We start from the raw sequence: 12,951 nt of genomic DNA on the forward strand, positions 1-12,951 counted from the left end.
CCGGCTTGGGTGAGAGATCACCAAGAGCAACACTGAAACTTTAGGTTAAAACTTTGATTTTTTTTTCCCACTTATTCGTTTGGACTACTGGACCACGCAAATGACACCCTGTAAAAATAAACAAAAACAGAGACTCTCTTCCAGGCCATCAATTTAAAAGTTGCTCAACTGTACTGAGTTAGCTAAACTCCATTGATTAGGAAATTTCATCCATCTGTTCTCACAAAAGACACGGTCAATCCAGAAAAATCTTACTCACTTCAGTTCACAAGGATCACAGCCAAGTATAAAAGAGAGAAAGTTGAGCAGGAATCAGGTGTGCTACAAAAAGGTTTTCTGGAACTCAGCATGTTTCCTAGACAACTCTGATAGGTGGGCCGTCAGGGAAGCAGGTCAGCCCCCAAAAGGGACTTCTGGGTCCCAACGTGTCTGATGACAGAGGATGAATGGTGCTATGGACATAACCTACATTCAGACCAACATTTCCACCTAAAAACTACTTTCAAAAGCTTCTAATTGGGGTTCTGGAGATACCTGCTTCTTCAGTTGCTAAGGCCTTGGTGAACTCATTTGGCCTGAGAGAAAAAGTCGTAGGGAACTGAGGGGGGCCGGGAGAGGGGAGGAAAGAGGACAGGACTGGGCTGAGGTGAGAGGAGGAGGAACAAGAAGAGGTGGTAGAAAACTACGGAAAGAACCTAGATGTCCATCAACAGATGCATGGATAAAGATGTGGTGCATACACACACACACACACACACACACACACACACACACACACAATGGAATACTATGCAGCCATCAAAAGAAATGAAATCTTGCCATTTGCGATGATGTGGATGGAACTAGAGGGTATCAGGCTTAGCGAAATAAGTCAATCAGAGAAAGACAATTACCACATGATCCCTCTGATATGAGGAAGTTGAGAGGCAACATGGGGGGTTTGGAGGGTAGGAAAAGAATAAATGAAACAAGATGGGATCGGAAGGGAGACAAACCATAAGAGACTCTCAGTCTCACAAAACAAACTGAGGGTTGCTGGACGGAGGGATAGTGTGGCTGCGTTATGGACATTGGGGAGGGTATGTGCTATGGTAAGTGCCGTGAAGTGTGTAAACCTGGTGATTCACAGACCTGTACCCCTGGAGTTAATAATACATTATATGTTAATTTAAAAAACTGGAAAAAAAAAAAAAGACGAAGAAGAAGAAGAGGTGGCAGAGGGGAAGGAGCGTGCCAGGGACAGAGTGTGGATAACGGTGGTGGGTGACACCAGGGCGGGCGGTCCTCAATGCTGGTAGGACAGTTTGCCTTCCCTCGGCCTCCATGCTGTCTCTCCTCTCACTACTGACCCCTCTCAGAGTTAACTTGGAATTAGGGTCAAAGTAGGCACAGATCATGAGGGGGAAATGAAAGAGAAGGGCTTTTTAATTTGGGGGCCATTTTTTTGTTTTGGTAAAATTTAAGATTTGCCAAGTGGCAGGGAGCACAGGACAGGGAGAGATGCAGGGGCAGGAGCTGTGGGAGCGAGTGTGGGGGAAGGAAGAGAGGAAAAAGCCTCCCTCCGGAGCACGAGCTTCCCTCGCTCGCTCTGTGGTCCACTGTCTAGGCTGCTCCTGTGACAGGGGCTCCAACGCTGGTGTGGCCTCCTGGCTATGTGCTTCGGCTTGAACCTCAGCCCCTTCTAAGACCTGAGGTGCACTGTTCCTGCTGGGGCTTTGCTTTCAAACTATGGATGACCTTGCCTTAACCTCTTTTGGCAGGTTCCCCAGCTCTTATTCTCTTGTTAGTTTTTCCTTGGATAAGAAGCAACAAGGTCAAGATGATCATAGACCTTCCACGGACTGAAGTCAGAAAACCAGGAGAGCCCTGAGGATACTTCCCCTAACTGACCAATAGGAAAAACAAACAAACAAACAAACAAACAAACAACTTCTAGATTCATTCAGCAAGAAAGCAGAGATCAGCAAGGTTCATCCACGATGGAGGGTAATACAGGAGAGGGGTCCTTCCCTCATTTCCAAGAGAGATGTGCATAAAACCGTATCTGCAACGGCCACGTTCAGGTTCGGCCATGAACAAGGACTTCTCCCTCATCTAGTTCATGAATCCTTTACAGAATTCTTCTACAGAGCAGTCACAGCCAGAATGGATTTTGAGATCTTTGGTGATTAAATTAATTTAAGTAAAAACCCTTTTCCTGAAGAGACAGCGGGGGCTAGAAGGGGCATGGCTGGAGGGGAACGGGCACAGCTGGAAATGGGCTGTAGATTGAACACTGCATCAAGGTTACATTTCCTCATCTCCATCACTGTATTGTGATGAGACCGAACATTTGTGTGCCCCAGATTTCCTATGCTGAAACTTCATCCCCAGGGTGATGTCTTAGGAGGTGAGGCCTTTGGGAGGCGTTCAGTCAGGAAGGTGGAACCCTCCTGAAGAGGACTGACACCCTTATAAAGGACACCTCAGAGAGCCCCTGTGCCCGTCCTACCGTGGGAGGAGGGTCACCATGTGAGGCTGCAGCGAAGAGATGGTCCTCTACAAACAGCAAGTGGGCTCTCAGCAGACAGGGAACACACTGGCACCCTGATCTCGAATTTCCGGCCTCCAGAACCGTGAGAAAGCAATTTCTATGGTTTATAAGCCACTCAGTCTATAGCGTTCTATTAGGGAGCCCCAATTTTGTAGATCATGTATGTGTACATGAGACAGGAGGGGACAGGTGGAGGGAAGAGATGAGATGGGGCAGGGGTGGCGAGCAAATGCCAACAGTTGGTGGCCCTGGTAAAGGCGATATGAGAGAGCCCTATCATGGCGCCTTTTTTGTAAGTCTTAAATTTTATCAAAATACAATATTATCCCAAGGTTAAAAACCCTTTCCCTGTACTTTTCCACATATGGCTGGTGAGATGACCCTCATTCCAAGTAACTCTCCGAATCCAATACCCTTATTAAATAAACTCCGAGGTTGACTTGCCAGGAAGACCTCATCAAAATTCAAAAAGGATAATACGTTTTCTTTGAAAATGAAGTTTCAGGAGGGAATTTTAATCAAATCAATGTAGCACTTGGCTTAAAATATTCTGAAAAAACATATGAAGTGCCAAGAAAGTTTGCTCCTCCGAAGAGCCAGACATCATCATTCTGCTGAACTTGGGAACATGGCTCCAAAGTCCCGGGTGTGGCGGTGGGGTGTGGTTCATGACTCAAAAAAATGGCATCCCCGAGTCCACAACTCCATTTCCCAAAGCAATCAGATATCCCTGGAGCTCCTACAAGAACATGGAAGCTACCAGCCCAGGAATGATACAGCTGTTAGAGGCTTTAAAGCTTCCAGTAGTTTGCCAGATCTTTGTCAAGGAGTGTTTTTTTTTTTTAAACTCCTCTCTCAATGATACTATTGAACATAAAACTTTTTGCCTCTCTTTCTTAACATGGCTACTTAGTGAAGTTGGCTTAGAGCCCTTAATTGCTGACTTCAGATGGATCTATAATGTGGGTAAGAAATATACAGCTTTCAATCCACAGAGACGATTAATACAATTTCTCACAAGATACATATTTAAATTTCATTATTGTCTTGTTTTTCCTTTCTAAGTTGTTCTTTCCTTGTTTCGAGAAGGACATGGTATACATTATAGTAAGTATTGTGCCATTTTCCAGGCTCGTCTAGATTTAGCTGGTGATGGTTTAGGATTGACTGGAATAGTAAGAGAGTTAGGGCAGAATGTGAATGGAAGCCCTACCCCATCTGTCCTCCATTCTTTCAAATGCAGATCCCATGAATGTGGCAGAGAGATGGAAACAGGGAGGGGAGAGAATAACAAGTGTGTGCATGCACGTGTGTGTGTGTGTGTGTGTGTGTGTGTGTGTGAGTGTGTAGAAGGCAGTGAAACAAGTGAAGTAGCTGGGGAAGAAGGCAGGTCTTAGGGACAGACAGAGAATTAATAGAACACAGTTTGAAATTAGGCAAAGGGTCAATCTGCAAGAATGTTTTCAGCTTACTGCATTGTTACAGATGCATTTGCCTCTGTACACCTACTGGGAATACACAACGTAAATCTTCCCACACGTTGTTGACACAGAGAGCTGATACAAGAAGAGAGAGCAAATCTAACATGTTCTACTAGGATTAGTACAAATTTAAACTAGAGGGCTTCATGAATAGAAAATACTGTGATCTAGCTTTTAAATTTTTATCTTATTCACATCTAGTTAGGCTAAAGAAATTATAAGAGCACAGATTAAGTAGTAAAAATAAAGTGACAAATCAGTACTGTTAGCTTTTTTTGTGTGTAAGAATTCTATGTACTGTTAAAGAATTGTGGCTTTGCACCAGCTCCCCCTGACCCTGCCAGTGATTTTAGTCCCTCATCAGTACACACAGCCTTCGATGGCCTGAACAAAACATGGAGAAAGATCTCAACTAGGCTTAAGCCTCAAACTAACCATGGTCTTGCTACCATCTACCAGCAGCTAAGATAAAGGGAGGAGAATACAGGGAAATATTCTTCTGGTGCAGTTGTGAGGCATGTGAGGAAGAAGGAAATGTGTGTTAAAGCCCAACAAAGAGACAAATGGTCCATTTAGAAAGAATGTGTGTGCTGTTGTAATGCTCTGTTTTCTTTTCTGAGCCTCTGCATAAGTGAACACAGATACCAGGACCGCAGGAGGTAAGGAGTCTCTGAGACACTGATGAACTCCAACTACAAAGGCTGGTACATAAAATGTTTATCGGGGAAAGTGTCATGATACAAAAATACAGAATTTTAGGGCTATTTTAATTTTGAAGCAATTAAATATAAATTACTTCTGGTGAGTGGTATTTTTCTTTAAACTTAAATATGTATGGAGAGGTAGTCCATGTTCATGGATTGGAAACTATAACATTGTCAAGATGCCAGTTCTTTCCAACTCTATCTACAGATCTGATGCAATTTCAACCAAAATCTCAGCAAGCTACTTTGCAGATATTGATGAACTAATTCTAAAGTTTATATGGAGAGGGGGAAAGACCCAGAATAGCCAATATAATATTGAAGGAGAAGAATGAAATTGGAGGACTGGCACTACCCGACTTTAAGACTTACTACAGAGCTATAATAATCAAGACAGTGTGGTATTACTGGGAAGGAAAAAAAAAAAAAAAAAACAGTTGGTTGAAATTGCATCAGATCTGTAGATAGAGTTGGAAAGAACTGGCATCTTGACAATGTTATAGTTTCCAATCCATGAACATGGACTACCTCTCCATACATATTTAAGTTTAAAGAAAAATACCACTCACCAGAAGTAATTTATATTTAATTGCTTCAATAGAACAAAACAGAGAGCCCAGAAATACACTCATACAAATAAACTCAACTAACTTTGAAAGGTCCAGGGCAATACAGTGAACATCAGAAAGTCTTTTCAACAAATGGTGCTGGAACAACTAGATACCCATTTGCCAAGGGAAAAAAAAAAAAGAATCTAGACATAAAATTTACACCTTCCCCTAAAAATTAACTCAAGATGGATCATAAGTCTAAATGTAAAATGCCAAAGTAGAATTTATAGAAGATAGCATGGCATAAAAATCTAGATTACCTTGAATGCAATAACTTTTTAGATACAACACTAATGAGAGAAAGAACCAATAAACTGAAATTCATTGAAATAAAAAAAGCCTTTGTTCTATGAAAGCACTGTCAAGAGAATGAGAAGACAAGCCCCAGACTGAGAGAAAATATTTGCCAAAGACACATCTGAGAGAGAAATGTTATCCAAAATATATAAAGAACCCTTAAAACTCAACAATAAGAAAATAAACAACTGGGGCGCCTAGGTGGCTCTGTGGGTTAAGGCTTCTGCCTTCGGCTTGGGTCATGATCCCAGAGTTCTGGGATCGCTCTGGGATCGAGCCCCACATCGGGCTCTCTGCTCTTCAGGGAACCTGTTTCCTCCTCCCTCTGCCTGCCTCTCTTCCTACTTGTGGTCTCTGTCTGTCAAATAAATAAATAAAATCTTTAAAAAAAAAAAAAAAGAAAAAGAAAAAGAAAAGAAACAACCAATTGAAAAATGGGCTAAGATCTGAATGGACATCTTACCAAAGATTTTAATTTAATAACATAATTTTATTTATATTTAATAACAAGCACATGAACAGGTGGTCCACATTGTATGTCATTAGAGAATTGCAAATTCTGACAACAATGAGATTATCACTATACACCCATTAGAATAGCCAAAATCCAGAACACTGACAACACCAAATGCTGGTGAGGCTGTTCAACAACAGGCAGTCTTATTTTTTGCTGGTGGGAACGCAAACTTTTGGTGCAGCCACTTCGCAAGACAGTTTGGCAGTTTCTTACAAAACTAAACATACCCTTAGCATGTGGTCCAGAACTGTGCTGCTTGATCCCCAAATGAGTTGAAAATGTTTACACAAAAACCTGCATATGGGTATTATAGCAACTTTAGGTATAACTGCTAAAACTTGGAAGCAACTGAGATGCCCTTCAGTAAGCAAATGGATAAATCAACTAATTGGAATGATACAGAGAAGATCAGCATGGCCCCTTGCACGAGAATGACATGCATATTCATGGAGTGTTCCATATATATTTTTTTAAAGATCCTATTTATTTATTTGACAGACAGAGATCACAAGTAGGCAGAAAAGCAGGCAGAGAGAGAAGAGGAAGCAGGCAGAGAGAGAAGAGGAAGCAGGCAGAGACAGAAGAGGAAGCAGGCTCCCTGCTGAGCAGAGAGCCCAATGCGGGGCTCCATCCCAGCACCCTGGGATCATGAACTGAGCCAAACGCAGAGGCTTTAACCCACTGAGCCACCCAGGTGCTCCAAGTGTTCCATATTTTTAAAACAAATGCACACACACAAACAAACTGATATAACCAGAAAGAGAATATTATTCAGCACTAAAAAGAAAGACGCTATCAAGCCGTGAAAAGGCATGGAGGAACCTTAACGGCACAGGACACAGTGAAAGAAGCCGATCTGAAAAGGCTACATGCTGCGTGATCCCAACTCTACAACTTTCTGGAAAAAAATAATTATGCCTCCCTCATAATTACCCCTCCCGAATACCCAACTTTTTTATCAACTTGGATGGGACTGGAAGAGATTATGCTGAGTGAAATAAGTCAAGCAGAGAGAGTCAATTATCATAGGGTTTCACTTACTTGTGGAGCATAAGGAATTACACAGAGGGCATTGGGAGAAGGAGAGGAGAAGTGATTTGGGAGAAATCAGAGGGGGAGATGAACCATGAGAGACTGTGGACTCTGAGGAACAAACTGAGGGTTTTGGAGGGGAGATGGTGGGGGGTTGGGTGAGCCTGGTGGTGGGTATTAAGGAGGGCATGTATTGCATGAAGCACTGGGCATGGTGCATAAAAAATGAATCTTGGAACACTGAAAAAATAAAATTAAATTAAGAAAAAAAGATTGCCAAGGATTCGAGGGAGGGAGGTATAAATAGATGGAGGGCAGGGGGTTTTTAGGGCAGTGAAACTAGTCTATATGATACTATAATGATGGATAAGTATTATCATATGTTTGTCAAAATCCAGAGAACATGCACCGGGAGGGAGCCCAAGTGTGAACTATGGACATTGGGCTCTAATGATGTGTCAGTGCAGGTTCAACATATTTAATAAACACACCACTCTGGTGTGGGAACTTGATGATGGGGAAAGCTCTGTGTGTGTGTGTGTGTGTGTATGTGTGCAGGCGCGCGCGTGCGTGTATGTGCCGACGGGGGCACAGAAGGTATATGGGAAATCTCTATACTTTTGGCTCATGTTTGCTGTGAACCTAAAACTACTTTAAAAAATAAAGTTGATTTAGGGGCACGTGGGTGGTTCAGTAGGTTAAAGCCTCTGCCTTCAGCTCAGGTCATGATCTCAGGGTCCTGGGATCAAGTCCCACATCAGGCTCTCTGCTCAGCAGGGAGCCTGCTTCCCCTCTCTCTCCGCCGGTCTCTCTGCCTACTTGTGATCTCTCTCTGTCAAATAAATAAATAAAAATGTTTAAAAAAATAAAGTTGATTTTTAAAAGTATGTATATGTGTCTATATATAATAAATATAATTTGTATTTAAAGAGTTCAATAATGTATCTTTTCTTTTCCAGCTTAATATGACTTATTTAAAAGAAACAACCCCTCTCCCTTGTCCCAATCATAGAACAGCAGGTTTGCTCCAGATTTCATCCTGTTTTTTGGGGGTGGACACTGCTGTCTGTGTGGGGCTGGGATCTCACAGACCAGCATTCTTAACTTCAGAGGAACCCAGGAGTGAGGAAGAGGCTGCCTTAGGGGGATTTCCACTGCGAAGATAAAAGATGAAGCAGGAGGACCCAGCAGATACCTCGCTGGGACAGCACTCTGTCAATTTCATATCTGATATAAGGTCTCACTGCCTCTTTGTCAAAGACCTATTTTGTCACCACTCGTCCTAACAGAACACTAGAATCATGAAATTTTTAGTTAGAACACACCTTAGAGGTAAGAAAGACCCAGTTCTGGGGCACCTGGGTGGCTCAGTCACCTAAGCCTCTGCCTTCGGCTTGGGTCATGATCCTGGGATCGAGCCCCACATCAGGCTCTCTGCTCAGTGGGAATTCTGCTTCTCCCTCTGCCTCCCTCTCTGCCTACTTGTGATCTTTCTCTCATAAATAAATAAAATCTAAAAAAAAAAAAAGAAAAAAAAAAAGAAAACCCAGTTCTGATGAGAAGACAAAGGCCCTCCGAGGGAAATGACTAGGTTAAGGCCCTTAAGACGGAGGGAGGATAGAATCTGGGATTCATGACAGTGTGGATGCAGGCACTTCTCCCAGACACTCTGACCCCAGGGACATTCCAAAGGGAATAAAAAACAATCTCTGGTACTCTGGGCTTTAACAGTGATCGTGTGTTTTGCACGAACAGAACGATTCCACCCAAGTCAGATCTCCTTTCTGGGGTGGGTTTCAGAGGAGGTACAGTGGAGATGGAGCAAGAGGGCTGTGGGCTCTTATCTCAGTAAATCACTGCGAGGAGGTCCTGGCAGCCCAGCCTCTTCCCTGCTCTACCTTCCCCTCTGGCCCGTCCACACCCACCTACTTCCACCGCAACTCCGTGTCTTCCTTTACCAGGCCTACCTAGCAAGATAGCACTGTTCCCAACTGGGAGCAGAAAGCTTCGGCACAGTCCTTGGGCTTCTGACTCACCTTGGACATTAAAAGGGGAAATTCTTCTCTTAAACCGGTTTCACAATTCCAAGGTCAAAGAATGCCATCGAGTCTGCCTAAAAGTCTGACCCATGGATGTGATGTGTGTGACTAACTCTAATTATACAAGAACTGATCTCTCTCTCTCTCTCTCTCTCTCTCACTCACTCACACACACACACTGAAATGCAGTGAAGAAGTTCCGTCCCCAAATGAAACAAGTTCTTCCCTACTGCTCAGAAATTGCAATGAGGCTTAAAATGCATAGGCTTTTCCTCACCTGATTAACAGATACAAAAGACAGGTGTTTATGGGCAGCAGGTATAGTAGGAGAGTAAGCAGAAGCATATACAGGTTCCTATAGAGCAAAGCAAGAGGATCAGAGGTGAAAAGAGAAGGTTTATCGGAGCTGGGAGGGGAGGAGTAGACACAGAACCGAAGTATCTCAACCAGGATGTTAATTTACTCATTGCAATTTCAGTTCTCTTTTCAAGACAGTCCCTTCTATTTGTTTGTTTTCTTAGAGGGCTAACAGAAACCCATACCAGCACAGTAAATACAATCGAGTCAGTTCTGTGCAGTAATCACGTAAGTTAATGACAAGATTACTGCAGTCTCTACCATATTCGGTTACAGAGAGGGGAACCCCAAAGTGCATCGACAGGTTCAGCATTTACCATAAAATCTCTTACTTAAAGTCTTTAAGGTTTGTCATTATACGGTTAAAAAAAAAATTTAAAGAAATAGGATAGCTGTGTTCTCTGGATAGAGGTGGCATCTTCCCTGGGAGCAAGAAGCCAAACAGCGAGAGCTTAAAAAGGAAACACCAGTGATGAAAATTATACATGGCGAGGTCGAATTGTGGCTAGAATCTAGAGGACACCTACATTAGAGTCAGGCTTACCCAAAGCAGATTAGAAATGGCACTACCATCTGCAAATCCTCCTTCTTCCTACAGGTTAAAACAAACAGGAAACATTGCAGAGTGCTGGAAGAGTAGGGTAGGGTTAGGGTGTCACAAGCACTCTCAAGGAATTGGTGCCTGGGCTCACTTGGACGCATGCACAAACATGCTCACACAGTCGGTGACACAAACACCAGGGAAACTCCTATCCCATCAGTGAGATGATAATCTTGCATTTGCAGATCATACCCTCCGCCTTTCTCTCCCTCCTTCCTTAGCTCTTTGAGGCGACTTCTTTCTCCTGAACTGTAATTTGGAATTTCAATGTCAGCAGACAATTAGACCATGAATGTGGCAGATTTACCTTCATTCAATTTTCAAGAACATGCTTCGGGACATCACAGATCTTAGCTTGATTCACTGACCGGATACTATTGAGCACAGCTGGATATTAACTCCACATCTGTGACTCAGACACAGAACTTGTAATGGCATGTTCTATAAAGGGATTTTATTTCCTGGAAAAAAGTCTGATATATTGGATGATTATCTTAAACTGTAGGGGAGTCATGATATACCTTGATGTCAAACATGCCAAAATGAGGTGGAAATTTTAAATAATCACTTGGTTAAAAAAATAAAATAAATAAATAAATAAATAAATGCAATTGAGTGGTAACGGAGAGACTCCCGCTTTGAAAACTTTGCTTCATTTTTCTCGCTCTTTGGATGGAACAAGTTAGCCTGGAGGGACCGGTCTACGGATAACACTCAAGTGCACACATTCCGGACAGTGTGGACCTGGCCAAATCCACAAACCACATGGCTTTCCCATCTTCAGAACTAATTATACTTGCTATCAAAGCAGACATGCTTAAGTCAGGTTAGCCCTGCCCTGGACTGAGCCAAGAAGAGGAGAAAGAAGAGAGAAGAAAAGAAGAGCAGCAACGGGAGAGAAAGAGAGAGAGAGAGGAGAGAGGAGGAACCCAGAATGGTGATTACAGGAAAGGAGGGAGTCCAGTAAACAAATGATTTGTGCTCTGAAGCTCCAATGCGGGGGGGGGGGGGGGGGGGGGCAGAATAAATCTGGAAAGCAGGGAACTGCTGTTAAGTGAGGTGTTCTCTGAAACACAACCAGTCTTTTTATAGGGAATGGGAAGCTCTTAGTTCCCCACATCTATTCATGGGCCAAGAGAGATTTTCTTCCCAGGAAGGATCCAGAACGGGATGCCGGCTAGAGCATCAGGAATTTGTTTTGTCTGGGGACCAACTCTCTGACAGAAACAAGACCCTTATAGATTTTTCAAGGCATCGTTCATTGGTTTCTAATGCGGCCACTAGACAATCTAAAATTACTTGTGCTGCTCACATTTTATTTTTACTGGACAGCGAGGATTTTCATAGGGGCCACAGGCGTGATTTATAGGGAGTCCCGTCTCTATTTCCTGCCTCCTCTGCATTTCCCCAGGCTGCAGCTCACAGGGTTGTGCTTACAACATACAAAAGCAGGAGGAGGGCGGACGGGCCACCACAGTTCTGTGCCTTTGATGAATTCACAAACTATGCTGGAAGTGAAGCTCTGACTGTATAACCAGCTCTCTTCTTCTCTGGGTGGAAAAAATGGAAGGTTCTAGAACTTGCTCCCCTTAGCAGAGCTCTCCATCAGCAAGTCTAGATCCAACCCAGGCAGTCAGATCCCATCTGCATGCACCACATGGCATGAATATCTTTCTTTCTCCGGGCAGCATTCAGACACCCAGGAGCAGAGGCGTCTCTCGAGCACCATTCGGCTGTGGGGGGACCGTATGAAGACAGATTAGGTTTAAGGCACCTCACATCTGAGCCCAGCGAAGGTGTGACCGAAAAATATTGCCAGCCCTTAGGATGAAAAGAAGCCGAGGGCTTATCAGGGGCCATGTGAAAACCACTTGACCTCAACAGAACCTGAGATTTCCCAATGTCTATTACAAAAGCCCAAAATAGATCGGCTTATTTTAACTTCAAAGAGCTTACTGTCTCAGGCCCTGGCGAACTAGGTCACTGAGGAGGAGGAGGAAGAAGAGGAGGAGGAGGCAGAGTGCATTCACGATGGCTGCGGCATCTGCAATGTCCGGGAGCACATAGACAAATCTGCACACTTGGGTCCCAGGCATGCTTAGAGCCCCGGCGCTCCCATGGGCTGTGCTCTCCCCGTGGGCAACGACAGTCACCACCTCAGCACCCCCGCCTGCTGAAAACCTAAGTGGGGCGAAGTTCAGATCTCATCCTCATCCTCTACTCACAGCTCAAATGATTCCCCCCTCACCTTTTAAGGGGTCGGGCACCTATCCCATTCACTGTTCCCGAGGAGCCCAGCTACCTTTCTGCATGAGAGCTGTATCTGAATTTTCGCCAACCCCATATGGGCCTGTCAGCTCCTATGGCTTCTCTGCATCTTCCAAAATGACCAACAAGAAATGAGTGTTGGGGCGCCTGGGTGGCTCAGTGGGTTAAGCCGCTGCCTTCGGCTCAGGTCATGATCTCAGGGTCCTGGGATCAAGTCCCGCATCGGGCTCTCTGCTCAGCAGGGAGCCTGCTTCCTCCTCTCTCTCTCTCTGCCTGCCTCTCCATCTACTTGTGATTTCTCTCTGTCAAATAAATAAATAAAATCTTTAAAAAAAAAAAAAAAAAGAAGTGAGTGTTAAAGTTATTGTTGAACCGATGATTTCAAGACCCTTTTAAATAAAGTGTGTGGGCAACAGGGATACATCGAGGGAGCCCGGTTTTTGTTTTTGTTTTTTCTCCACTTCAAGATCGCATTCTGGAAATCCAGATTTCGCCCACATGCTTTTAAGTC

The 12,951-nt window shown here is 43.8% G+C and overlaps 1 protein-coding gene and 1 non-coding gene across 13 annotated transcripts in view; one reads left to right on the top strand and one right to left on the bottom strand.

The window, feature by feature from the left end:
• Window positions 1–12,951, bottom strand: part of SVIL (supervillin) — a 118,237-nt gene that overhangs the window by 36,519 nt on the left and 68,767 nt on the right. For 6 of the 12 annotated variants that reach the window (XM_032349384.1, XM_032349375.1, XM_032349377.1 and 3 more), the window contains 2 exons: window positions 10,116–10,163; window positions 9,492–9,569 (listed from right to left, as the gene is read on the bottom strand). The exons of 5 other annotated variants lie outside the window; for them this stretch is intronic. In XM_032349384.1, the coding sequence (XP_032205275.1) occupies window positions 9,492–9,569; window positions 10,116–10,163 (126 nt within the window). The remainder of the gene's footprint in view (window positions 1–9,491; window positions 9,570–10,115; window positions 10,164–12,951) is intronic. One more of the 12 variants, XM_032349376.1, reaches the window with a different exon arrangement.
• LOC116594598 lies at window positions 6,502–6,609 on the top strand. Its single transcript, XR_004287310.1, has one exon. It is a non-coding gene; the product is annotated as a U6 spliceosomal RNA (small nuclear RNA).

This window comes from Mustela erminea, chromosome 6 (assembly GCF_009829155.1).
Source record: "Mustela erminea isolate mMusErm1 chromosome 6, mMusErm1.Pri, whole genome shotgun sequence".
NCBI classification, from domain to species: domain Eukaryota; kingdom Metazoa; phylum Chordata; class Mammalia; order Carnivora; family Mustelidae; genus Mustela; species Mustela erminea.